A 27,438-nucleotide genomic window follows, 5' to 3' on the forward strand; every position below is an offset into this window, starting at 1 on the left:
TTAAAATCAATCAGTCTTTAATGTACAAAAAATAAATAATCATGAAAAAGATTCAATACACTGATTTGGATTAGAAAGTGTTGTTTTTAAAAAGAACCTTGTACTCTAATTAGTTAAAACTGGCACAAGATTGTGCAGTTAATTAGGACTACTGCATAAACTGGCACGTCTTTTCAGAATCATAAAGAACATGGATTAACATACAGTGTAAGTTTGTGCAAATCAACAGCTTAAAAATCAAGACCTTTAGAGTGTGCTTTATCTTGAGTCCCCTCCTGAAACTATGGCCTTTTGTCTCCCACCGTCTAATGCTCAGTGCCCCAAAGCTGTTCAACACGCATTTACGCTTCTGGGTGCTCGAAAACACTGCTTGCTCCCACGTGAGTTTTTCAAAGCAAAATGACATTAACCATCTGATCTACTGTGGTTTATTTATTCCCCCTCTTAATGCTAAAAAAAGCCGAATGTTCCCTTTGTGTGTCGCCTAGTTTGTTACTCATTTCTCCCATGCTGCTCTGATACCCATCTCTTCGGGCCCAATCAGACTCCCTCTCAAGTTAATGAAAAGACTCCCACTGGGAGCTGGAAAAGTTTATGTACATTTTCTTATTCACATCTCACCGTGCAACTATACCCCTTCAGAGTTTTCAAACTAAACTGGATTAGCATTTGGATAGAATGGATTCTAGGAAAACCTAGCTACAGGAGGCAGTATCAGTCATTCACGAAGTGGTGCTCTTCCCTCAAAGCCTATACTCAGGGCCGTCCTTACTCATATGCAAAGTATGCAGCTGTGTAGGGCACCAGGTGCCCTGTGCAGCTGCGTGCTGCTCCAGCCCCTGCTCTTCCCTAGGGCCTGCGCCCTGTTCCTTCCCCACCTCTTCCTGCCCCCCCACTCCCCTGAGCTCTGCAGCAGGGCTGGACCTGCACTCATCGATGGCGGGAAGTGCTAGGCGGTGGTTCCCCCTGGTGAATGCTGGGGGGTGGTTCCCTCCTGCCCCCCAAGCCAGCCCTGCCCCCTGGGAGGCCTGGGGCTCGCTCCCCTGGCAGAGACCTGCCCGGGCTGCGTAGGGCCCCAGAATTGCTAGGGATGGCCCTGCCTGCACTGAACCCCAACTTCATTTTAACGCACTATGTACTGCTGTCCTTTCGATAAGACATAAACCTGAGGTCTTGCCAATATATTGTAATTAAGGATCTTGGAAAACTTTTTGTAAGAAAAAAGGTGTCTTGGACAAAATTCAATTCACGGAATTACGTATCGCCTGTCTATATTCCCCCTGAAGTTTGTACTGAAAACATTATTTTTGCCTACATCCAGTCAGTCTGCTGTAAAGTACTGCTATGCAGAGTTATATAAGTGCTGTATTCTAGTCCAGAAACGGCAGCATTGCAGAGATAGTCAAAGGTTCTCTCTCTCTAGTACAGGGGTCCTCAAACTGGGGGTTGGGACCCCTCAGGGGTCACGACGTTATTAGATAGGGGGGTCACGAGCTGTCAGCCTCCACCCTAAACCCTGCTTTGCCTCCAGCATTTATAATGATGTTAAATATGTAAAAAAGTGTTTTTAATTTATGGGAGGGGGGTCACACACAGAGGCTTGCTGTATGAAAGGGGTCACCAGTACAATAGTTTGAGAACCACTGCTCCAGTACTCGCCTACCTCATAGGACCTTTAGTAAGGTTGTCAGGCAATGTCTGTAAAGTAGTTTGAGACCTTTATAATGAGAAGTACGATAAGGTATTTCAGGGAGATTTTCTCTACAATGCAGTGTATTTGTTAAAGGGCTTACAGGTCAGAGGGAAACAGACAATCTTACAAACTTGTTGGATAGAGACTTTTTTGAAACAGACTGAGGAAGTTCATTATAGCGGGGTCTGTTATTAATTATGTTTATTACATGAGTGCCTAAGGACCAATCTAGCCCATTGCACCGTACAACCACAGAAGCTAAATGTTTAAACTCCAAACAATATTTCCTCCAGTGTCATTCACAGGTAAGCAGAACTGGCCCATCTGAAAGCAGAAACATCTGGAACAATATCATCATAATTGCTCTGACTTCCTGAACATAAAAGCAGAACTTCTCAGCAGTGCTGATTGGTCAATTATGACAAGGTGATAAAATGGGTATTGGAATTTTGTCATAGGTATGTTGCCCAGCACAGAACTCACACCCTAGGGTGAGTGGGGATAAGATGGCGTTCAGACACTGTGTGTGCGCGTACGCGCTCTAAGTTATGGCAGCCTAACCCTAGCTGCCTAGGGACACCGGTGCTGCCCAGAAGCTACACAACACACCTCTTACATTAGGGCTTGCAAGGAGGTCTAGCACTGTCTTCCTCAGTTCCTGCCCTGGGAGAAAACTCCCCTGATCAGATCAAAGGCTTTTAGAGTCTCTTTACACTACTCTGAGCCCTTTACATGACACAGAGGGGTCACATCAGGCTTCCTGGCTCGCAGTGCAGTGCTCCATCTTCAGCAGAGCTTACTGGGTAGGAGCTGAGCATTCAGGAAGCCTGCACAGAAGGTGGGTTTGGAGACACTTTTTTTTCCTTTACACGCCCCACCACTATCTTTAGTTTACTTTCACATCCACCATTCAAAGCTTTGTTTCTTCAGTTTTTCTTCTCCACTGCATCTTCCCCTCAGTCCTTTCCCCACATTTGTTGCTTTGGGTCACGTTTCTTTCACTAAACTTTCTTCTATGTCAAAACTCAATCTGGAGCCACTACTTAAAGAAAAAAAAAAAGTAATTATGTTGACATGCAGACAGCACTTTAGATCTTCTAAGGGCTAAGTATTAATACAACACTGATAATTTTTGTTTTGCATTTATAAAAATGTAAGGTAGCCACATTACATGACGAAGCTTTTTAAAAGTCACTCTTGCTGGTTAATAAGTATTGACCAAAGAGCTTATAAACTAACAGACAAGAGACACAAAAGGTGGAGGGAAACAGACACAGAAGTGAAGTGATGTGTCCAAGGTTCCACATCACATCAGTGGGAGGTACTGGAACAAAGACCTGTCTCCCAGTTCAAATCCAGTTCTCTATACAGAGCCACACGTCATCCTCTATTTATTCTGGCTTGTTTGACTTGTTTAAAATCTGTAATCTTTTTAAAATGAAAAATTTAATACAAAATTAGTCCAAAAGAGTTGTTCATCTGGTGAGAGTATTGCTGATAGAGATACAAGGCGCTCCTCACCATCACCTCCTGCATTTAAGACGTGTATTAGCCAGCAAGACCATCTGGCATTTTGAATCTCGTTGTTCAACTAACATTTGCTGAACCATCTGACCACTGCTGCAGCCTATACTTAAAAATGCAGGCCTTTTTACTTCGTCTTTTAGATGAAGAGTAGACAAGTCCTATACATATCACGTGAAGTGAGTGGAATTTACTCTCTGCTGGAACCTAAGAAAACTCAGGATGCCAAGAACTTAATTCTTATTTTGCTGCTCAAAGAGCAGCCCTGGAACCCCTCCCTGACTTCCAGTGTGGTGCCTCTGGAAGGGATGAACAGATGTATCTTTACTATGTCCCAATGGAGAAGATGAAAAGCAAAACACCTCCTTCAGGGCTGCAGCTACCCTTCTTGGTGTACTACAGCATTTCTGCACCCTTTCTACCTGTATAGGGGAAGTAGATGGCACAGATGTCTCAACAGCTGTACGTGGTACTGTGATTTCAGTGACTGAAGGCCTAGCTCGTACTACTGACATATGAGCTGGCCGGGGGACTCTGGTGCCAGGCTCACAGAAGGGCACTTGGTGTCAAATAGGGCAAAGCCACTGAAAGGGACAGTACCAAGGGGCTGGGTACCAAGGTGTTTGGTACAAAGATTGCTGAAGAGTCACTGCCAGAGGAAAGGGAGTGAGCTGATTTAACTGGTGCCACAGGCATTCTTTATAGACAGTATCAAGGTGCCACAGAGACCTATCTTAGCCCCACCAGCTGAAGAGCTTGAGATGAGTCTAATACATTAACTTGCATCTCTGTTCTGAGGCTCCTCAAAGAAGGAGACCTATGTCTCACCTGGTATCCTCCCTACCCCTTCCTGAAGAAGTACACCCCGGGGGTTTCAGCCATCTCAGCCCTGGAGCTTGGGGTGGAATCGCAGCTCACTGGGGCACAAACTGAGGAGGAGTGGCCGGAGGACTGAGTCTTATCCCCTTATCTGAGGAGGCTTTCATAGAGAACTCCAGAAAAAAAAAAAATCTCCTTTAGGCAGGCATCCCTAGTCTTCTGAGTCCACTTAGAAAAAGAAGAGAAGATGGATCATTGGTCAGAGATATGTCTTTTGCCTAAACAGAAATGGCACTTTGAATGCACATCCTTGAGTGGCACAGACTTATCACAGGGGGAGCAGGTCTTTAATCCTGGACCTTTAGTGTTGCCAATAACAACTCAAGGCCCAGAGAACCAGCGGGAGGAGAGGAGGACATATAAGGCTTAAAAAAGGCAAAAAAAAAAAAAAATTTATAAGCCAGAGGGCAAACTAAGAGTTAACTACCTAACAACTGTATTAACGAATCACTAGTAACAGAGTCTCAGAGAAGCTGGTGGATACTGCAGGGTTCCCTCTCACTGCCATGGGTGGTAAAAAGGGACTGAGGGAGACTTGGGTTCGCTTCACCCTTTGTGCCCTCAGGTGGCGTGACACGAGGCCATCTAGGATGCAGTTGCAGCCCCAATGGACACCACTCCCTAAAAGAATCCAATCTTGGCCACATGCATATTAAGAGAGGTACGCAGATGGCCAATTACATGAAGACCTCCATCAGGTACTGGCAACAATTTTATTCCTTGTGAATAAACTCCATTCATGGAGCCTGATTAAGACCACTTCAGCCCACCTCCTGGCATGTGGTTTACTGATACCTGTTAAAAAGGGACTGCAAGACTGCTTTCCCCAAAATGGAATCTGTCCTGGATTTAAAATATCTAGTTCCAATAAGCACTCAGTAAATGACTCACCCAGACACATTCTGGAAAGCTGTAGAAGCTGCCACAGCACCTACAAAATGAGCTTTAAGGCTACTGTTTACCAGAATGCCTGCTTGCAAGCAACAAGTCTGAAAACAAAAGACAATTTGTACAGTCCACCTCTGGAATGAGATAGGTCCAAGGGAGGATTTTTCTCCCACACACAATATTGGTGCCTTTTAGAAGGACTGAGATCTATCTAGGTAATGGAGCAAACAGCACTTTCCCGCAAAATGGCTGCTACAGGAGGGTCTGATGTCTGGAGAAGAAAGCCAGCAGCAAGATGGAATGGACCATGATAAAGTCAGATATTTGGGGCAAGAATATCCAAAAAGGCCATAAAATCTCTGGCTGAGTCCTTCAAACCATCACTTATAAGAGCTTCTCTGCCTTGCTCTGCAACTGAGATATTCAACAGCTTGTATGATCTCTCCTGATAAATCAAAAATTGAATATCTAGTTATAATACAAGATATTGGAAAGGCAAATGGTGGAGAATCATCAAATGGTGGTGTCCCCGCTAGAGAGAGACTGAATACCGTCGTTTGTTTTTCTCTCTAGACCAACTGACACTGTAATCTCCTTTCTTTATCCATCTGGGTTCTATTACTGGTTCCTTTCTCCATAGTAGCTGAGTGCCTCCCAAGAATAAGAACAACCATGATCTTTCTCTCCCTTTAGTCCCCCTCTTTATTTTGCCAGAAAGGGGTAAGCTGAGTAGGTGTGTTTTTTTTTTTTTAATGTCATTACTGCTAAATTTGAAAGAGTGGGAGTATTGCCATGAGCAAGGTTGGTGTTTCGCAAAAGCTTAGGAAAAGAGGTGGTGGGTTTACATCATAGCTCTGAATGTTATGAGCACAGTTGCCATTTTTATTTCATCTGGCAGCAAGCCCCACCATCCTCGATAGAGGTTAGATGCAAGGAGTTATCCATTGTCGTTGATCTTTTCTTCACCTCTTATAAGTGAGGGGAAGAACCCAAAAGAGACAGAAGCTGAGAAGGAAGCCTGACAAATGGAAAGGGTGAATATTTTCCCAACACCAAACACCCACTCAGGCAGGCATGTGACAACCAGGAAAGGTGACATGCTGAACCAGTTGCCTCAATGCCATAATGTTGGTTGTTAAGGAAAGAGTCTAGGTACAAGAGTGCCTTGCCAGAGGAGATATCTAGAAATTTATACTGTGTCACCTCTGAACACTGATGGCTGGAACTGGACATGGTAAGTCTGGATCTGAAGGACACTATGAAAAACCACAAGATTGAAATAACTATAGCCACTGAGAAATTCTATCAAATGACAAATACACTGACTTCCTTATTGTAATTTATCTGATTTAGAACTAAGAACTACCATTCAACTTTTCTAAAGCTTGAGATGTTGCATAGTATCTGTCTACATGGTGTAAACAGCCTCAGTATCAAGATTTATCAATACAGATGAAGAAGATTGTACCAGGAAAGCTGATAGAGTGGGCACTGGATGAAAAGCTGAAACCACCTTCAATGGCACTCTGGACTGGTGAGATTAAGGTTTTTCCACTCAATTCCCTTGAGTCTAAATAGAAAATAAGGCACAGAGTGGACAAGCTATACAGGCATAAGTACACACAAGCAGGACAAACATAAATCATATTGATCTTCTGAAGATATTATATGTATGCCAATCAAACACCTTTTAAAAACCAGATGTGTTGGTTACTTTTAGCCACAACAGTCTGGTTAAGACTTGAGGAAAATAATGACTGGATTTTGGAAATTAGCGAGTGAACAAACAAAAGGGTACAACTTTTTTTATTTTGACTTCTTATAATTTCATAATGTCCAAGTACATGTATTGTAGAATATTTTATAAAAATAAAGAGGACTTAGGCTGTGGACACCCTACTGCATTTGCTAGTAAATCTCTGATGAGAAGTGGGGAGGGATTACTACAAGATAGGGGTGATCCCTTTGCTTGTGTACACACACTCACACTGGCATGGCTTAGCCATTCCTCCACTGCTGCTACCCATGCTACCACAGCTACACTGCTATTTATACTCATGCCAGCTCAAATATGTGTACATAAGCAGGGGACATACACCCCTAGCTCAATGTGTATGCATGCACATGTCTATTCCAAGGCTTGTGATTGGTGAAGGTTTACTGTTCTATAGCATCAGTCATTGGTTATTATTGCAACAACACCCAGAGATGCCATTCAGGAGGCCCATTGTACTAGGCACTGTACAAGCACAAAGGAAGACACAGTCCCTGCCCTGAACAGCTGAAGAAGATAAGTGGAGGAAAAGTTTCCAAGAAATTTCAAAGAACACAAATAACCAGCATATGGTGTGACTGCAAGAGTCCATGAACAGACACAGATAAAGGACTTAGGGAGGAGGGGATGCATGTCTATTAGATGGGTCATAGTGCCAGGCTGTGCATATGCAGAAGTATGCTCCCTCCCATGCCAGAAAGCTAACACAACTTTGAGTATATCTAAGGTCTGTGTGACAGGGCAAGAATCCAATAGCAGGGATCCAAAGAGGCAGTCTCATGAGGGAGGGCCAATGTGTTTTCACTCATTTAACACCTTAGTCCCCCTTCTTCAGGAGTTTTGGTCTCTCTGATCTTTCTTCTGGTCCCTCTTCTCCTCCCCAGTGAGATTCTACCTGGCAAAAACAGTCCATACTCTGCATCTACGCAAATGGAAAGAAAACTTGGTTTACATAAAATCAGCACATGCCAGTATTACTAAAACCATTCATGAAACATAGGGAAAAATTAAGGGATGGAATTTTTAGAGGCCCTCCATTTTGGTTTAATTCTTGTTTCCATTGAATTCAATAGAGTATTACCATCAACTTCAATGGAAGTAGAGTCATGTCAACACTGAGTGCATCTTAAAATTCCAGACAAGCTAGAGATTACTACAAGATACGGGGAGGGGGAACAAAACACACCTTTTACTATTAAACAACAACTATATAGATCACATAAGAGATCCTAGCACAGGACTCTAGGGCTAAATACCTACCTAATTACTGACCACAACTGTTGTCAGGTATATTATTCTGTCACAACCAGACTTCAACTTATAGGTTGTGCAGCATTATTGCAAGGTTGCTTGAAGCAGTATCAGATACCTAGATTTAGTCCTAGCAGCTGGTTCAGTTTGATTCCAGACCTTTGCCTTCCCTAGACGGATTGTTCTGTAGATTTAAACTCCAATCTACAAGTAATACATACTGCAATATACCAATAACTATTAAGCCCCCTGCATTTTGTAAAATGATAAATAAAATCTTTATAAAAGATTATTCACCTATACACATACTGTATCATATGCATAAATATATATTTTACACATGGATAAATACATATGTATTATTTTTTAAAATGTATAGCAGTAAGAATTCTTTGAAGACATTAAATGTCCAATTTAATTAAGGCTCAACTAAGCCATATTAAAATTGGTTATAAACCCTAAATGTGAAAAGCATCAATGTTTATTTACAGGACCAACAGATGGACAACCAACCTTAAGCCAAAAGGATTTTACAGATGTAAGCCAGATTTTCCTTCACATCTCCATCTCTGTTCACCACCATGTATTTAAAAGATTTGTAAGTTATATTTCCTTCGCAAAGACATACTGACCGTCCATCACAACCAACCTAATATTCAGTTTGGCTCCTTGCAAAACTTAGCAGAACTCTATTAAATATTCAGGGTAGATTTGGTTGGTATCAAAGACAACAAAGATCTTTGGATTCCAAGTACTATCCACGCAGCTGTCGAATAAGTTCACAAAGCTCCCATCTTTTGAAGGAGGCCTCATGTATTTGGAATCTCCAATGATATAGTCTCCAGTTAAAACACGAGCAAGAAACATAACTTTATATGTTCTGAACACATGATGTTGCAGATTGACACCATGGATTTGAAAAGTGTCTCCATGCTTCATATCGTCTTTGCAGAAACGACTGGAGTACGATGCATCTCTTGCAAAATAGGTCCCTTAAAAAACAAACAGCAAAAATTATAGCTGATGACAACAGTCTCATTATGAAATCTAAAGGGCCTGATTCTGATCCCTTCTTACATCAAAATGGTGTAAGATCTGAATCAGGCCCTATCTCTCAGTTTTATTCATAATCAATCCAACAAAATTTGTAAGAATTATATAGTGCTGTGCTTTTCAAGCTTTTTCAGTGTGAACCACATTTTAGTAGGGATATTGCCCCACAAACCACTTACCCTTCTGCCATTGGACCATCATTTTCCCCCACCCCACTGCATAACATCCAACTATGGCAACTATAGGAATTGCTTACTTAATATATTTTAAGTGTCTTTTTATCACATTTAGCAGGAAGAAGAAAACCAGATTAAACAATTCTCCACAGACCACCAGTATGGTAAATGCATTTGTGGGACACATAATTGTATGTTTAGAGAGTGAAAAGAGAACGAAGCGTATTACTCACAAAATTACATGAAGTGGTATTAAAGAAGCCATTATTGCTTACCTTTTCCATACACTGCAGCATGCATGCCATTTATTCTCCAGTCAAAGTTATGAATGCATATTGCTTCTACAAATTCATTGCTGGTACCATGAAATAACATGTGTTCATTAATGGTAGGGACACCTCTTCTCTTCTTTAGTTGAGCTTTCTTCCTACAAAAAAAGCCATAGCATTACAAAGCGTCTGTAATCAAACTGGAATTGCACAAAAACAGAGGGGAAATGATACTGCAACAGCTGAATTTGAGAGAAATGACCAAATTTGATTCTGCTCCTTAAATACATCTCAAAGTTCTACTATCTAAGGTGGCGTTAAAAGGAAGCAGTCAGCTTTTTTTAAAAAAAACGAAAAAAAAAAAAAACCACCCCCACATAAAACACACTTCTTTCTAAAGTCTTGGACATATCATTCTTGTAAGGAAAGCCTAACATTTACTATAAATGAATAATTCAAGAAAAAAAAAAATCAATCGTTTCCACTTCGTTCATTTGAGAGTACTTTCAGCAGAATCAGTTTCCCTACTTGTCTTTCACACAGTAACAGGAAGGAAAAGCTTTAAAAAAACCCCCAAAACATTAGGAAAATAAGGTTGTAAAACTACAAAAATTGCCAGTGTGACTCAAAAGGAATACATAGCATCTAGAGCTGTCAATCACAGTTAATTCATGCGATTAATGCAAAACAAATTAGCTAGATTTAAAAAAAAGTCACGATTAATTGTAGTTTTAATTGCACCGTTAAACAATAGAATACTCATTTAAATTTATTATAAATATTTTTGATATGTTTCTACATTTTCAAATATATTGATTTCAATTACAACAGAAAACAAAGTGTGCAGTGCTCACTCTCTATTATTTTTTATTACAAATATTTGCACTATAAAAAACAAAACAAAAGAAACACTGTTTTTCAATTTACCTCATACAAGTCCACTCAGTCCTAGGTCTTGTTCAGCCACTCGCTAAGACAAACAAGTTTGTTTACAGTTAAAGGTGACAATACTTGCTGCTTCTTATTTACAATGTCACTGAAAGTGAGAACGTGCACTGTTGCAGCCGGCATACGTGTCAGATACGTAAACATACGTATGCCCCTTCATGCTTCGACTTGTAAGCTCTAAAGTTTTACATTGCTTTGTTTTTGAGTGAAGTTATGTAAAAATAAATAAATAAAATCTACATTTGTAAGTTGCACTTTCATGATAAAAAGATTGCCCTACAGAACTTGTATGAGGTGAATTGAAAAATACTGTTTCTTTGGGTTTATTTTTTTACAGTGTAAATATCTGTAATAATAATAATAATATAAAGTGAGCACTGTACACTTGGTATTCTCTGTTGTAATTGAAATCAATATATTTGAAAATGTAGAAAAACATCCAAAAATATTTATAATAAATTTCAACTGGCATTCTATTATTGTTTAACCGTGCGATTTCAAACTGTGACTAATTGCAACTATTTCTTTCAATCGTTTGACAGCTCTAGTAGCACCCAAAACTTCTTTTGACTTTTTTTAATTGACTAGATTTCACACTGACAATGTCCCATTGAAAGAAAAAGGCAAAGATCAAGATTACTTGGATCAGTGTGTTGCTTTCTGAATGTTGAGGACTATATGTAGCCTATTTTTTTAAGTTGCATTTTAATACTCAGTAACAAGCTACTTTACTTTAAAAATTAAACAGTTACACAGGTCTAGAGGCAAGTTACAATTTATGAAAGTTTACATTAAACATTAAAATACTGTATCTAAAATACAATTTTGAAAACTATATTAAAATGTATACCTTGGATTTGACCATGTAAAAAGATGTTTTTTCAAGTAATTTTTCATATACAATACAAATGAATGAGAATGGAAGAGGGAGACTAGTAGCACTTATTGTACTTAAACACCCAAACTAATTTAGGCCAATAATTCTAAACTATTAGATCACTCCATACAATAATTTGTTTCTTAAGCCTGATCTACACTACAGATGGAGCCTCCCAGAGCCTGAGATGAAATGTGAAACAACATACACCTTCTCTGTATATGTATCTATATATCTTCTTACTATATGTTCCCTTCTATGCATCTGATGAAGTGGGCTGTAGCCCACGAAAGTTTATGCTCTAATAAATTTGTTAGTCTCTAAGGTGCCACAAGTACTCCTGTTTTTTTTAGCAGCAGCAGTGAAACTGACAATATCAATTTCACTGCTGGTAGGCTCCCTTCTGTGAAACTGAGTGCTGCCCTGGGCTCACATCTCACTGTCACCCACAGGGCAAGGGGAAAGGGGAGAAGGGATTCCAGCTGTGAGCCCCGGGCGGCTGTCAGTGCCCCTCTTCAGTCAATGCAAACGCTCCTGCTGAGGATGTGCGCCACCGGCAGGAGGGTAGGGCGGACACCAAGAGCAATTTAATTGCTGTAGGTCAATTAACTTAAGTCAACCTAATTTTGTAGTGTAGACAAGCCCTTAGACTGATTCTTCATGTCAAAAGGAGTTCTGTGCAGAAGAACTAACAGCTAGATCCTTCATGGTATAGATCAGGCATTAAATGAGCAAAAAGAGGAAAAAGGTGGCCAGCCATTTCAAAAGCTTAGGGGAAGAAGAAACTACTATAGTGATGTGGTATTTAGCAGGACAGTAGCTTAGCAATTAACTGAACTTCTTTTTGGGATTTAATGTATAGATGGCAAAGCATTCAAGACCAAAATGCAGGTTGTCAGACGGGCTTTTAAAAATAAAGCACTTGTTGTTTCAAGTGCTTTGTATCGGAGTATTCAAACAATGCTTTCAAGACGTTTGAGAGTCATTAATTCATAATAAGAATTACTGCCACTCAGACATACAAAACCCAAAGTAATTCACTTAGGTAGGAAGTTTTCAGTACATAGTATAGCTTCAAAAAAGGATTTCTGAGTTGTTTTTTTTAGCATGCCGGCTACAGGCCAAACCATGCCATCAGAGCCAGAGTGCCTGTTTTAAAAATACGACTGACAGGTGGTCAAGCAAACACCGTCACTTAAGGGACAGATGTCCCCTCCCCTAATTCTCCCAATCTATCTGCATTACCCACGGTCTTCTCTGGATTGAGTTTCAGTTTGCTTAACTTTCATTTAAGACCCACTCTCAGTGGGCACTGGAAAAGCCAGTCAATCATATGAATTGGGTCTCATAAAACAGATACAGAACTGAGCTTCATCAGCGTGTTGATGACACTACATCCCAACCCACGGTATCACCGCAATGGATTTACAAGTACATTTACCCGACGAATGACAGAACAGAACCTTGCAGCATATGACCTGAAAGACATATTTTATTCGTTTATTTCAAATTGCACAAAATTTTAAAATGATCAATCACTCTACCCACTCTCAGGAAAGGGCAGAATGGAGCTACTGCAATCTACACAGTAAATAGTCTATGCTCTAAAAAGGTTTTGGATAGTAGTGCTCAACAAGTTTTTAATCAATAGTCTCCACAAATATAAAGTTAATAGCCAACAACAAAACAGGAGTTGTGATGAAGAGGATAATATTATGCAGGCCAAAATATATAACTACCCAATTATATCCTCTCAAGAACATGAGGTTCAGATTAAACTTATCTCCTCAGTGAAACAATATACCTTGAAAAAGGAAAAAGAAAATAAGTTGTAATTCTTGTTCTCAAATGACACCGTATGTGCAGCAAGACCAGGGAGGTGATGCCATCGAGTCCCACAGCCAGTTTTTTGGTTGAATTAACCCGTCCAAGAGCATGTGCTTAGTGGGCTTCTAATGACTCAAAAGATACCCATGTCCTCAAGTCACGTTTCCCACCAGCAATCACAAACTAATACATTTTTTAAAAATAGAAGTGCAGTCCGTACCCTTATATTTATAATAAGAGCAGGTTCTTATTGTAGAGCCAGTCCCCTTAGGTAGATAGGAGACCAGTCGTTTGCATTCCTATTAAAAAAGGAACATTTAAGAAGTGGCAGCAACCTTAATTCCACAACAATACCTTCTACTTGCTCAACCTCTATGGAATGTGAACCTTCATAACCCCAAACTCAAACACTAGAAAGAACATCACTCATTCTCCAAGATAACTCTTCCCACACAAGATGGCCACTGCGCATTGGGATGCCACAAGGAATTTGAAATGCCAGAGTTTCTTCTCTTTCCATTACAGACATCACTGGGTAATCGCAGTGATGAATAAGGCTAACATTATGTCACTGAGGTTGCAGAAGACACAGAATCCATGACTTCCAGTTAACCTCCGTGACATTGGGGACCCCGCAGCAGGCCAGCCTCCGCAGATGGTGGGGGACCCTCCTGCAGCTGCGGGAAACCTGCAATTGACTGGCTGCTGTCGCCGCCACTGGCTACCCCTGACTGGGGGGCCCTCCCGCAGCTGCTCAGCTGCCCTCACCCCCGCCCCCCCGAGCAGCTCCCAGATGCAGCCATGGCAGCAGAGGACCCCAGAGCTGCTCAGCAGCTGCAGGGTTGCGCTCCCCCGCCCCCAGCTCCCCTGCCACTCGGGCAGCGGGGAACCCCTCCCAGCCACTGGGCAATGGAATCCCTGCAGCTCCCAGCTGCTGCAGGGAGGTGGTGGGTAACAGGGTGCTGTACCCTCCTCCCTCCCCATTTTGTCAGGGATGATTTTAGTAAAAGTCAGGGACAGGTCATGGTTTCCATGACCTTTTGTTTATTGCCCATGACTTTTACTAAAAATATCCATGACAAAATCATAGCCTTAGTGATGAGGTTCGCCTGCTCCAAATGACTGTGTCAGACACACATTATTTCACCCCAGAAAGCAGCTGAGCCTTTGAGACAAATCTTTAGGTTTTCCCCAAATGGAAAAATAAGGGCAAGCAGTTTCTGGACTGAGATGATTCCCCTCTGTCTTTCTACTCCACTGAACACAAAATTTTAATACTGTATATTACTTTGCAACTAACACATAGTAATATTGCAATACTGTAAAAATCATACTGCACGCAACAACAGATTCCCATTCCTGAGTTCATGTTTCCAAAAACAGTGTAGTGGGAACTCCATATCTTTGGAGTTTTTAAAGCACACACTTTATTGTGCAGTGGTCCCTGCTGCCCATCAATTCCCCTTTTCAGCAAAAGGTAGAAAATCGAAGAGAAAACAAATCTGCATTGCGAACTCTGAAGTCAATGGGGATCTAGTATCATTTCCTGATATTCTTATTCACAGAAGTATGCCTCAAATTGAAAAGCTTCAGGGATACCTCTATAGAAATCCACTTTAACGCAATACATTGTTACAACAGCGACACTTAGATATACAAGTTTCAAAGTAGCAAGATTGGTACAAAAGCACCAATCAAAGCAAATAAAATTTTTAATTGTATCTGTATTTATATACTTAAATACATTCCATACCAATACATTAAGAGAAGGCTAAAGTTGCAAAAATTAATCACTCAAAAGCCAGGAAATGAGAAAATTAAGACTCAATATGCAATCTTAAGACACCTCTCTCTGCAAATATTCACTAGAAGCGTGCAATTACATGATCACAAGGTATTTTTTAAATACAATATACCATACAATTTCATCTACAGCATAGCACCTTTTAAGCCCATGTAGCACCTTAATATTTTTTCATTGTTTACTTATTGATTTTATTGTCAAAATGGTCCAATATATCTTCATGTTGACTTTTTATAAGTTCCTTTTCTAGAAAAGTATATTTTGACAAGGGCAACCGTGTGATACATGATGTTTGTGAAGTGCAAATATTAAATAAAAGACTGATCAGAGAAGACGTGGGAACAAAACTCAAGAACTCCTAACTCACCCTGCCCCATACAATATCTAGCGGGAAAGAAAGCAGGAACGTTCAAGCCAGCAATGGCTTCTGCAATACTGACAGACTAAACTTGGATTTGCTGCACCAAGCTGGATCCAACAGAGAGACTTCACCCTACACTAAAATTCATAAAGAGAAAATGGTAAGGTGAGAAACTTGACAAATCGGGAGTACTTGTTTTGAGTCACTAGACACGCAACGAATACAACCCTATGAAGGCTCATTTTACAAGGAGTCTGTTGTGACACGTTCACTCCATCATAACAAAATCTTGGGGTCCACCACATATACTTTCTGAGAACAATGACTGTAGTCACCCCTACCAGCGAGCTCACATAGAGAGGATTAGAAGAGAACCTAATGTCATCCTTCATGACAAGGTAGCTGTGCTTGTGCTCTTCCTTTCCATATGTTGATGAGGGAGCTTGCAGATGTTGCCACACATTCTTTACCAGTTGGATGACTATTTACTGTTCAAAGATTTGATATATTAAAAATGATCATGAAACTGTGGTAAGGTTTGGTACCTTATTGTCCATGAAGAAAAATTATCTTTCTAGCAACATGGGCTAGGGACATTCAGCTATTCAACTCCTTTAATAACCAAAGAGGAATTCACATCAAACCATTCATACAACCATTCAAAATTAGAAACATTTTTCAATGTAAATTTCTCCAAGAGACTAACAACTGCAGATAAACTGTTTCCCTGTTTCAGACAAATTCAACTTTTGATAAAGCCTTTCAAAATCTTTTTTTTTTTTTTTAAATAATTGAAAAATGGCTGCAAAGTTAAATTCAGATTTGGACGTGAACTTCTTCGAAGGCATTTGAACCCACCTTTAGAAAAACCAGATGTAGTCTTAACATTCCTAGAATATAACAGTAAATGGCAAAGGCTGTGAATGCCAATCTACAATTTGTGCGGTTATGCTTTTCCCTCTACATCAAAGACAGTGTATTTTTCACAACTGTTAAATCAGGAAATTAACACACTGCTTAATCAATTTAAAGTGCAGTTCTAATCTGAAAAGGGATTTTGTAAAAATGGTACCTTCTTACCCCACAAATCTGCTTCATGTGCGTGTTGAGTCATACCTGCTGACTTTAGTGACCAAAATAAAAATTAGATCTGAAACAGATTGCTTTGCATGCCTTTTTTAAAAAAAGATTTTTTCTTTAGTTTAAAATTTGAACCTTAGAAATTGCATATCAAATGTCAGCCCAAATGAAAATTTTATTGCAACAGTGCTTTTCAATTTTCTCATTGCTTTTCAAGTTTTAAGCAGTTTGTGATCTTTAACTTATGGTTGTTACAGAAGTATCATTAAATTCCAAATCCATAAAAATATCAGGATCTTTAATAGGAATGCTGATATATGACTATAAACACACGAGCAGGACCAATTAGGAAAAAGGAAAAAGAGAGCAGATGAAGAAAGGGTGCAGACACAATAAGTATTCCAACAGTTTTATAATTAGATGCATTTTAACTATTTCTGCTGCATGACTTTAAAAGAGATTTATTCTATTAGCAGATCTAGTACAATGTTTGTTTTAGAAATAATCTCACCTGCAAAAAAACTCCCACAAGTCTAGATTTTGAATTCTCTGAATTCTTTTAATTCGGTTGCTATCCATTGTTTTCCCAAACAGACTAGAAACTTCATTATATTCATTTGTTTGTTTTTGCAAAGGAATAAGCTGGAAAAAGAGAGGTTAGTATAGTTTCACTGAAGTCCATTGTTCTTTCATCATATGTATGTTCCATGTCATAATAGCTCTTACCTGATACGGTTCCTCTGTATTTACATTCTCCCAGTGTGAAGGCATTGGGATAGCCTCATTTTCACAGATATAACTTCAAACACAAAAATACAAGTTAAAACAATCACACCCAAGAGTTGAAGCTTTTCTCTTTCCCCAATAGGATTCCTACGCTGTACAGAATTTTTTACTAATCTATAATTTGACACAGCGCTTGGGTCCTGAACGGGGATTCAAACTGTGGATAGTTATTTTTAATGAGCAAGGAGAGATTTCCTCCTCCTTTGCTTTCCCGCTCCAATCTGTGTCCCCAGATTTAATTTGAGGGGGGATAAAAAATAATGAAGAAATTTTAAAATGTTTCTAGTTCATCTTACTAGAGCAATGATGAATTAAACCAATGATGAATCACCTTTAGTTTTTACCTGAAAGCACTGATAGAAAAGGGAGCTCGCTTTATTGGACGCTGTTTTCCAGTAGTCAGATTGGTTTGTTTCATCACTGTATATAAAATGAAAATTAAGTGAGTACCAGAAACAGTCAATCTACAGAAATGTAAAGCGTTTGGATATAGCACATCACCCAGAAAATGATGTTTTTAGAGTTGCTGAATAGGAATTATTGTCTCAAGCGTTGAGAGAAGCATTCCAAAATATTATTTTCCAACATTACTAATACTAGAATGCACAAAACATTAGCAGAGCTCCCACATACCATGGGAATTCGTACTAAATAAGTACTTAAGACAGACAGTGCATATTCACTAGTGATGAAATCCTGGCACATTTAAGCCAATGGCAAAACTCACATTGATTTTAATAAGGCCAGGATTACACTCTAGACTTCTGCATCTAAATGCTAATTTTAATGCAGTGCAGAAGCTAACATCTTTGTACCACATTTAAATATAAAAGTGATACTATATTAACGGTATGGTGAAAATTATGTTATGCTTAACAGCTGCCTTTAGCATTTTTAAGCAAAGATTCAAGATTTAAATATAGTTTACAAAATCTGTTTTTAAAAGTAAACTAAAGAAGCTATTACAAAAAGTATTTAACAAAATACAAAATTCTGCATGAATGTACATGTTTTCATACAGTCCACCACTGTATTACCCTACAACTGTAGGCTAAGATATACAAAGACTGCTATCCACAAAACAGAACACCCACATCACCTGAGCATGACAGGTCTTTGGTCAGTTTAATATGAAAATACAGATGAAACTATACGTACAATATTTGAAATATCCAGAATGAGAAGCTATTACATCGCAACTTTCTACATAAGTAAAATGTATTTAAAAATTAACTACACGGTAAGTACACTGGAAACCATTAGTAACCTGTGATAAAGAGTCCATACAATATGAATATACAAGATCTTTACATAAAGTCATTTTCTAGAAAATGATATCTGATGCTCTGATGAACGTATCAGAGTTGGCTTGTTGAAGTATCTGCCAGCTGAATTATATTGTCACTTTATCAACATTACTTATATAGTTTGTGTGAAGACAGAAAATCGGTTTTCTGCAACACTTGCCGCTTGAATATTTAGAAGAAAACAAACTTTTAATGTTTCCATTTCTCCGAGTTTACGGTACAGCACGACTTATATTTCAAGTGAGAGGAGACAGGGCAAACACCAGCATTACTGAATAGGGTATGCTACTTAGAGTAACAAAGCTAGAAGCCCGAACCACATGACTGTCTCCATAAAATGTCAAATGTACGTTCATATAAAGAAGGCCTTCCCAATTGTGCTTTTTTGCACTACAATACAAGAGCTAGTTAAGGCCAAGAGCACGTAAAAAGTACTGGTCAACTCTTGTCATGAGAAACCTACAAATATATAAATACTTTATTGTTAGAGAAAGACATACCTGAAAAGTCTAACTTGTAGTTAAATTTTGCAGTAGTAAAAGAAACAGAGCCTTCTGGATTCATTTTGAAGCTCCTTTCAATGTCTTCACTGCTAACTGAACACTGAGTGTTTGAATCAGTCTTCAAAACAAACCAGAAAGGACATTTTAAAAGTTTAAATACAGTACATTTGACAGTGTGGAAGTTATCATAGATAACATAATCCCATGTTTAGATACCTGAAACATATGCCATTTGCCACATTCAGCCAAGTAAAACCAGCCCCATTGGGTATCAGTTGTATCCATCTCCTCCTCAGGAATCTCCATCTTTGGAGAAAATTCTTCTGATGCTCTTTGAAGCATTTCCTGAAATAATCACAAAAAATATCTTCTGTGAAAATCCATTATTTATAAAAGTCTTATTTCAGAAACACTAGTTTGTCTTGATTTTTTAAAAATTAATATACAACTCTTATTTGGAAAAAAAGCTAAAAAGCTACTATATGGGGCAAGAAAGGCAGGTACAACACCCTGGAGATCAGGCTCCCTTAGAGACTTCCTCACTCTTCCATCGGTCTAGTTTAATAAATAGTACCCCATAAACTGGCTTAAACCCTTCCCATTCAGGCCTTTCTCAAATGCCTGAAAAAAACATACAGGCCTTCAGAAAGCCCTCAAGGTCAACAGACTCAGGCTGAGTCCAACCAAGGAGAGATAGTGAGTGATTTCCGGAGTTGAAGGCCCTACCAGCAACCCCATTCCAATTATACCTGGGTATTGCTAGCTCAAGTACCTCCACAGATCTCACCTGCTATACTACCAGACAAGGAGAGGGAAAGTTTCTTCAGAAATTAGGACCCAAACCATTTAGAGCCTTTTGATTAAAACCAAACTCTTAAATTTCACTGGGTAACAGACAGAATCCAATTCAAACCATACAGCACAGGTGTAATATATTCCCTTTAAGAAACACTGCTGAAGAAGCAACTGGATGAATAAATACCCAGGATTAAAAATAAATACATAAATAAAATCTCATTTTAAGACTTAAATCTATATTTTGATTTAAGTGAAACACAGATTTTTTTAAAAAATAAACCTATTTAAATCTGCAATTATGACAACCTATGTTAAGGCATAAAGTTTAAACTTACTAAAATCGACTATAATAATTTAAATTAAATTAAAATATATTAAGTAGTACATTAGCTGCCAAGTTTCAAAGAATGTCATACTACTGAACTAGCAGAACTCACTGGCTAAGCACCTGGAACCAGCGTTTGTTGAAATGCTAAATCAGCTTTTAACAGCAGTAGCCTCCTCCGCAGGTACAGAGAAAATATTTTCTTACTTTCAGTTTATTCAACTAATTCACTTCAATGACTAGTTCATTCACAGTTAAGGAGCCAATGGTAGTTGACAAATTAGGAAAGCTTTGCTCTTTTCTCCCACTTTGTGAATAAAAGTTAAGTGTGAGAGGATGAGATCTACTACTTACAAAACCCTAAAGGACATGGTGACCAGAAACAACCAACTACAGATAATACTGCCTTTGTTTAGTTTTAGATGCAAAACATGCTTTGATAAAACTTTTTTTTCCCTTATCTATACAGCACATTAAGGTAGTTTTATTTAACTCATAAATAATTTTAAAATGCTGGTTTTTGTGCATTTTAATTGACTCAATTTCCATTCAAACAGAGCTTGACGCAAATTAAAAGTAAATTAACTAGTAAATAAGAAATGTATCATTCACCATTTTCTAACATAATATAAATATAAAAATTAATCTGAATAAATGTAAATTAAGCTGTATAACTTGCTTAAGTAAATGTGTATAGATACAGTGTATCCTTCTAGTTAGCAAAAAACAGTACCACATTTAGTGTAAAGGCTGTATCTAGTGGCAGTAGTTACCAACCAGTGCGAATCAACCTTTCTTCAGGAAGATAACTAAAAAGTATAAATACAAATCAAGATTAAAATTGAGGTTTCCGTCTTGTTGATTTAAATCAATCCACACCAACAAGCAAGGTGAAGATTTTGAATAGTCTCCAAAATTTAGTCCCACCAAGAGGCTGGATAAAGTAATCTAATCTTGAGGCACAGATAGCAGCAGCAGAGTCCAAAGAAAAGGTCACAACCTTCTAGCCAAGCACACAGAAAGAAGTACTGCTTCTGGTCACTGCTGCTACTTGGGCACCGAAAAGCATATGGGGTTCTATCAACGCCCTCAGACTGTGAACACATTATGACAAACAGTGAACACATTCCCACTTGAGGGACATGTAATCATCTGATTATTGTTCCAGCTGTTTTTATCAGCATTTCCTTGGTCTTGTCTGAAGCTAAGGTTGAATTCCAGCTTTCATTTTAACAACCTCATTCAGTTGAACCTAATCTGTTAAACTATTTTTAAAAATATATATGGGGGGGGACCTGAAGGAGGGAGGATGAAGCAAACACAACACAAGCTATTTTTTTTTATTAATTGGGGGGAGGGGGAGAAAGAGGATTAAGGAAGGAGGAGGGGGAGAACAGAACACATTTTCTCCATACAGATCAATCAGAAATGTTGTGCTTCGATAACTCTAAAATGGATGAGGCTAGACATGTCAAATTTGGACTGGTTTGTACCACAGATGTCATTAGATAAGTTGAAAGAAAACTAATTCAGTACTCTTGAATTTAGGTATATTTACAGTTAGCATTTTTGTACATATTTGAACTTTTTTGTTATATTTGTAAACCCATTCAGAAGACACCTTAGTCAGTTAGATATGCCAGTAAAATTTGTAAGTTTCCAAACAACAGTACTTACAACATCTGTTAGGGAATCTGAGGACAAGAACATACAGACCTAATTTCTTTCACTGCAACAGAATCAGCGCTTTATCTCCACTATAACAGAAGTGTCATTCTAATCATTAAATGTAGTTACAGAGAGATGTCAGTAAAAGACTTTAAAAGTGTTGATAGCAGAAAAAAAGAACAAACAGTCACACGTATTGACAACTTAATTTGATGATGTAGAATAAGATTGAAAGAATCTGTTTTACCATTAATCCAAACATTGTAATCAAGCACCAACCACTGGCAGAGCATTCATCCTACTTTGCAGAAATCATTGACGAGAGGACTTGCGAAGGCTGAAAATCTGGAACTGAACCACACAACATTAACTGTCACACACTCCCCTAATAGAATCCTTCACACACAATGACATGCTTGGAAGCCCTTACAAACATTTAACCCACTGCATGCAAACATGATATATACCCCTCCTTGGCTTGCGAAAGCAAGTGAAAAGTAACTGTAAAATGTATAATGCATGCATCCTTCAGAGAAGAGAACATGCCATCCTCCCGGAAAAATGCAATAGCCCATCTATCGTTTGAAAAGTACATACTCAATTCAGAGGACATTCCTAATGTCCTGTTTCTGTGCAAAAATATTTAAATACTAGTGACAACCGAACTCCAAAATCACATGACCATGGTTAAGATCGTGGATGCCTCACAATCAACTCTGAGGTCACAGCACAGAGATAAAATCCTTAGTGGTGGTTTAAAAAACCCCAGACTATTGCATTGCAATGAATGAAGGCTACAACTCAAAGACTCCACAGCTTTCAACACAGTTGACCATAAAGTGCTCCTAACCTGCGTATATACCCTGAAGTAGGCAGCAATGGTTCCAACCTGTCCTTGAGGACCCTCACTTAGAGAGCCCTTTGATGAATCCACTTTTCCCCCTCTCCTCTTCAATACATACGTGAAGCCTCTGGAGAGGTGGATGGACATGGGTTCAGCTACAAACAGTACACCAATGAATTCCAGTTGTGTATCTCATTTTCTAAGATACAACCAGGATGCCACAGTGCTTGCAAGATGAAGTATAGCCTACTTAGATTAAATCAGAGCAAAATCAAGAAATACTGGTTGAAAGGGAAATATCCTGAGGAACTCGCTATCATCCTGTTTCACAGAGTAAGTCTACATTACAATATAAGCTTGTGCTTGAGCCTGGGCTCAAGGCTAACCCCCCTCCTTGTCTACACTATAGTTGTGTTAATCCAGGGCTCAGACCCATGGTCCCAGGACCCTGCAGGGCTGGAGGCTTCAACCTCAAATCAAGGCAGGACCCAGGGTACAAGTTTGAATCAAGCTGGGAGCCAGGGTCCAAGACCTACCGCTTTGCAGTATAGATGCAGCCCTGCTCAACTCAGGTCCTGGGAGTCATCCAAAAGTATTCCACTATTCCATGGGACAACTTCCTTCGTCCTCTCTATCCCAACAATCTCCAATCCACTCTATTGAAAATGAAAGCCACACCCCCATTTCAAACTGCAGCAGTTCAGGTCAGTGTTAATCCATTCTGTACTGATCACTGATCTGCAAGCACACTATCAGAGAGCCTCCTTAGTTTACAATGGAGAGTGAACTGATCAAGACTTTTGCAAAGCGAGCTGCTTCTTGGTAATATACAGGGCAGGCAGTAATGTATTCCCACAGCGCACCTCAGTCCTACGGCTAGAGTAGCCACATTTTAGTTGTGTGGCACTAGGGATTGTGGGATATGGTTACTTTGACTCAGGTCTGTGCACTGCAGTGTGGATGCCAGAGCACCTAGGTTCTAACATGGGTCAGAAAATTCTTAACCTAGGGTTAAATTACAATGTAGACACTCAAGCCTAAGGTTCCCTAACACAGGTAAGATGACTCGAGTCCCACTAATCCTGCAATGTAGGACATATTGCAATGTAGACATATCCACAGAGGGCATCTCCACAGCCCCCTCATTTGTCAACATGTTATGAAGTCTCAGGGTCCTGTAGGATTCAGCACGGATGCTAAATCATCAAGTAACATTGGTGGTAAAGGCAAGTCTTCTCCTTCAGTTCGCTCCTTAGTCTCTGATAAAGATTTGGTCACAATGATAGGTATTTGTTACTTACAGTCTGCATTACTGTAATCCACTTTATCTGGGAGCTAACATGAAAAGAATGCCTTCCCCAAGTTCTTTATAATGTAGCTGCCCACCTCCTCACTGGGATGGACAACTGTACGTACATCACCACTGTCCTCCCAGCACATTTCCAGTGTCGGTTCAAGGCCTTGACACTGGTCTTAAAGGCCATTAGTGGACTAGGAACCAGCTACAATTGTGATCACATCGCCATCCATGCCCCACCAAGACAGCTGCACGCCTCTGGGACAATGCAGCTCACAAGACGAATTGCAGAAATATAGCACTCATCTGATAGTCATAGAAAGAGCTCCAAGAGGAATTCAGACTAACCGAGCTTAACCACCTAGATCTGCCTCTTTGCGAAACCTTTCCTTCCAAAATCAGTTAAATTACCAAATCAATAGTCCAGCTGTTGTCTCCGGTCATCATGGGATAGGGACTGTCTTTTGTTCTTTGTTTGCATAACACCAAGCACAATGGGGTCCATGTCTGGGGCTCCTGGCAGCTATCACAATACAAATACATAATAATAACAGCAACACTCTGACCTTTCCTTTGGGAATGGGTTACATGGGAAGGATCCTTTTTTGAAGGAAGAATGAGAGAGCGTAGTATGAGGGAGGGTTTCTCAAAAGATCTATAAAAGCAATTTTGAATTGAGGTGGGTTTTTTTGGTCAGTGCACTGGGGATGCATAAGGCATGTGAGCTAAAGTGAGAAGATATAAAAAAAACCCTAGGAAAAGACTAATAAATAAATAAAACAAGCAAAAGACTCAAAAACTAACAGGAAAAAAATGTTTAAGTACACCAGAAGTAGGAAGTCTGCCAAACAATCGGGGGGACGCTGGAAGAAAGAGATGCTAATGGGACACTCAAGGATAAAGCCATCACGGAGACACAATGAATTCTTTGTATTGGTCGTCACTGCAGAGGATGTGAAGGAGATCCCCACACCTGAGCCATTCTTTTTGGGTAACAAATCCAAGGAACTGTCCCAGAATGAGGTGTCAATAGGGGAAGTTTTGGAGCAAATAAATTAAACAATAAGAAGTCACCAGGACTAGATGGTATTCACCCAAGAGTTCCTAAGGACCTCAAATATGAAATAGCAGGACTGTGGTATGCAATCTATCACTGACATCAGCTTCTGTACCAGATGACTGGAGAATAGCTATGTGACACCAATTTTTAAAAAGGCTCCAGAGGCAATCCTGGAAATTACAGGCTGGTAAGCCCGACTTCAGTACCGGGCAAACTGGTTGAAACTATAGCAAAGAACAAAATGATCAGACACACAGATGAACGCAATTTGTTACAGAAGAGTCAACACGGCTTTTGTAAAGAGAAATCATGCCTCGCCAATCTAATTAGAATTCTTTAAGGGGTGATTCAGTGGATATAGTGTACTTGGACTTTTAGAAAGCCTTTGACAAACTCCCTCACCAAAGGCTCTTCAACAAGCAGTCATGGGATAAGAGGGAAGGTCCTCTCAAGGATCAGTAACTGGTTAAAAGACAGGAAACAAAGGGTGGGAATTAATGGTCAGTTTTCAGAATGGAGAGGGGTAAATAGTGGCATCCTCTGGGGACATGTAGTGGGACCAGTGCTGTTCAACATATTCATAATTGATCTGGGAAAGGGGGTAAACAGTGAGGTGGCAAAATTTGCAGACGATACTAAGTTACTCAGGCTAGTTAAGTCCAAAGCAGACTTCAAAGAGTTACAAAGGGATCTTACAAAACTGGGTGACTGGGCAAAAATAATATGGCTGATTAAATTCAATGTTGATAAATGCAAAGTAATGGACATTGGAAAATATAATCCGAACCATACATACAACATGATGTGATCTAAATTAGCTATTACCACTCAAGAAAGAGATCTTGGAGTCACTGTGGATAGGATATCCAAAAATATCCTCTCAATTCCTAGCAGCAGTCAAAAAAGCGAACAGAATATTGGGAATCATTAGGAAAGGGATAGATAACACAGGAAATATCATAATGCCACTATATAACTCCATGGTATGTCCACATCTTGATTACTGCCTGCAGTTTTTGTCACCCCATCTCAAAAAAGCTATATTAGAATTGGAAAAGGTACAGAGAAGGACATCAAAAATGATTAAAGGTATGGAACATCTTCCATGCGTGGCGAGATTAAGAAGACTGGGACTGTTCAGTTTGAACTAAGGGGAGGGATATGATACATCTATAAAATCATGAGTGGTGTGGAGAAAGTAAATAAGGAAGCATGATTTACCCTTCACAGAACACAAGAAGGAGGGGTCGCCCAACGAAATTAACAGACTGCAGATTTAAAACAAACAAACGGAAGTATTTTTTCACGCAAGGCACAACCTGTGGAACTCATTGTCAGGGGATGCTGTGAAGGCCAAATACATAACAAGGTTCAGAAAAGAACAGGGAGGGGAGGACAAGGGATGGATCACGCCACAATTGCCCTGCGATGCACCGGGCACTGGCCACTGCTGGAAGGCAGGACGCTGGACGAGACGGACCCCTGGGCTGACCCACTACGGCCCCTCTCATGTCCCCCCTTGCAGCTCCCCCGGCTTGCTGGGAGCGTCACTTCCCGCCCGTGGCTGGCCCGGCAGCGCTGACTTGGGGGGCCGGGGGGGTATAAATCCTGCATAAATTAGAACCCCTCCCCCTCAGGCGGAAAACCAGACACCTCCCCCACAAACAGCCCCCGCCCCGCGGCCGGACACGGGTCCGCCCCGCACTGCCGGGATACGGGGCGGCCACACTCCGGCCGCAGCGCGGGGCGGAAGCCGAAGCGGTTCAGGGGCCGGGGCGTTTCTCGGCGGGGGGCGGCTGCTGTCGCTGGGCCGGGAACCGGCTCCGGAGGAGGAGGAGGAGGAGGAGGAGGAGGCGGCGGCGGGCCGGGGAGGGAGGGAGGGGGGGGGGCGCTATACGAAGCGGGGGGAGGGGCGGGCGGGAAGCGTCGCACTCACCGCATCGGCTGCCCCCCACATGCTGCCGGCCTCGGGCCGGGGCCGGGCCCCGCGCTGCCCGACGTCACTGCCCCAAGCTGGGCGCTTCCTTCCGCAAACGTCAACAGCAGCGGGGGCGGGGCTACAGCCACAGATGATAGGAGAGAGAGAGGGGCGGGGTCACAGTAGGGAGGGGCGGGGTCATATGCAAATCAGAGCGGGGTGGGCGGTGCTTTGTGGGAAAGGCCACCCCCCCTCTCCCACCTGCCTACCAAAGAACCTGACTGACCCCTGCGCTGCTCCCCCATCCCGCTCACCCAGGGGCCTGTCGCCCCTGCCCCTCGACCCCCCATCCCTCTCACCCAGGGGCACGTTGCCCACGTCCCCCCCATCCTGCTCACCCAGGGGCCCGTCGCCCAAGACCCCCCCGATCCCTCTCACTGAGGGGCCCATCGCCCCCGCCTCATGACCCCCCCGTCCCTCTTACCCAGGGACTCGTTGCCCCCACCCCTTGACCCCCTCATCCCTCTC

General features: G+C 40.7%; 1 protein-coding gene across 5 annotated transcripts; it reads right to left on the reverse strand.

Moving 5' to 3' along the window:
* PARP11 (poly(ADP-ribose) polymerase family member 11) lies at positions 1 to 27,036 on the reverse strand. 5 transcript variants are annotated; one of them, XR_013346916.1, is made up of 10 exons: positions 26,929 to 27,036; positions 19,217 to 19,345; positions 18,998 to 19,118; positions 17,535 to 17,610; positions 17,131 to 17,203; positions 16,916 to 17,046; positions 9,514 to 9,665; positions 8,523 to 9,001; positions 7,575 to 7,680; positions 1 to 2,732 (listed from the first exon to the last, which is right to left on the reverse strand). XR_013346916.1 is itself a non-coding variant. In XM_077825050.1 (8 exons), exons 1-8 carry the CDS (start codon positions 26,947 to 26,949, stop codon positions 8,688 to 8,690), a joined length of 1,017 nt encoding a protein of 338 aa, XP_077681176.1. In that variant the 5' UTR covers positions 26,950 to 27,036; the 3' UTR covers positions 1 to 8,687. The 5 variants fall into 5 exon arrangements, 1 of the variants encoding a protein (XP_077681176.1); XR_013346915.1 differs by having other exon boundaries at positions 1 to 2,735; XR_013346919.1 differs by adding an exon at positions 22,039 to 22,142 and having other exon boundaries at positions 1 to 7,680; positions 26,929 to 27,024.
* Positions 27,037 to 27,438: the final 402 nt, after the last annotated feature.

The sequence above is a fragment of the Eretmochelys imbricata genome, chromosome 1 (genome assembly GCF_965152235.1).
Source record: "Eretmochelys imbricata isolate rEreImb1 chromosome 1, rEreImb1.hap1, whole genome shotgun sequence".
Lineage (NCBI taxonomy): Eukaryota > Metazoa > Chordata > Testudines > Cheloniidae > Eretmochelys > Eretmochelys imbricata.

What these genes read in the sequence shown, in the direction of transcription:
- PARP11 (XM_077825050.1), bottom strand. Translation starts at nt 26,949, where the DNA reads ATGTGGGGGGCAGCCGATGCG. An exon ending in GCAAATGGCATATGTTTCAG is followed by an intron (nt 19,119 to 19,216) that starts GTATCTAAACAT and finishes TTTGTTTTGAAG; the next exon opens with ACTGATTCAAACACTCAGTG. An exon ending in CTACAAGTTAGACTTTTCAG is followed by an intron (nt 17,611 to 18,997) that starts GTATGTCTTTCT and finishes TTTTATATACAG; the next exon opens with TGATGAAACAAACCAATCTG.